At 29.1% G+C, this 781-nt stretch overlaps 1 protein-coding gene across 1 annotated transcript in view; it reads left to right on the forward strand.

Moving 5' to 3' along the window:
* The window catches only part of LOC119594652 (unconventional myosin-Va-like), a gene marked incomplete in the record, with an annotated part of 122,411 nt that overhangs the window by 117,733 nt on the left and 3,897 nt on the right, over nt 1-781 (forward strand). The window contains 1 exon segment of the mRNA XM_037943701.1: nt 436-447. Within this exon segment, the coding sequence (XP_037799629.1) occupies nt 436-447 (12 nt within the window).

The raw sequence follows: 781 nt of genomic DNA on the forward strand, positions 1-781 counted from the left end.
TGATTTTGCCTGTATACATGTGATGTCAATGGATTAATTGCAGACATATATAGATCTTATAAAGTTGAAATGAAGTTATATTTTGGAGAGTATATGCTGTATAGATGCATGTTTATTTTTACATTGTTAGTATAATGTTTGCTCTGGTTGCAGTTTTATTTTTGACAATTTTTAAAGGTCTTGGAATAATAGCCATTTTATGCTACCAGCGTATAGCTATCATTAAAAGTGCTATACTTACTACAGCATGTTATGATCCAGTAAGCTGCATGAAATACAAATGAAGTTATTCAATTTACAAAAAACATTACACTAACACTCTTGCTAAAAGTATGGGAATGCTGTTCAAAAACAAGAAAAATGCATCTTTTTATGCATCATGGTTAATTTTATTTTAATATTGAGTTTATTCCGTTTATCTCTGATGCTTCCCAGGATTGGATGTCAGTAAGTTACTCTTTACTAAAAGTTGTGTTAATAAGAAATAACATAATTTTTTATTTACATAGATTCAGAGGAATAAATGAATACAAAATTAGGAGATATGATATTAATTTAGATGCTCTTTTGTATGTGATTAAAGATTTTCTATGTTTGATGCTCATAGTTTTTAAGGATGATTTGAAATTTATTCTTTGGTTTTCATACTTTAGGATGATGGTAACAGTTTTACAATTGATCGTAATTTTGTTAGTTTATGGGTTGCTTACCCATTAATGCCTGGGTGGCTGCATGTACATGCCATGTCCATTTTAGTTGATTAATTTTGCTTACACAGACA

This window comes from Penaeus monodon, chromosome 34, assembly GCF_015228065.2.
Source record: "Penaeus monodon isolate SGIC_2016 chromosome 34, NSTDA_Pmon_1, whole genome shotgun sequence".
NCBI lineage: Eukaryota > Metazoa > Arthropoda > Malacostraca > Decapoda > Penaeidae > Penaeus > Penaeus monodon.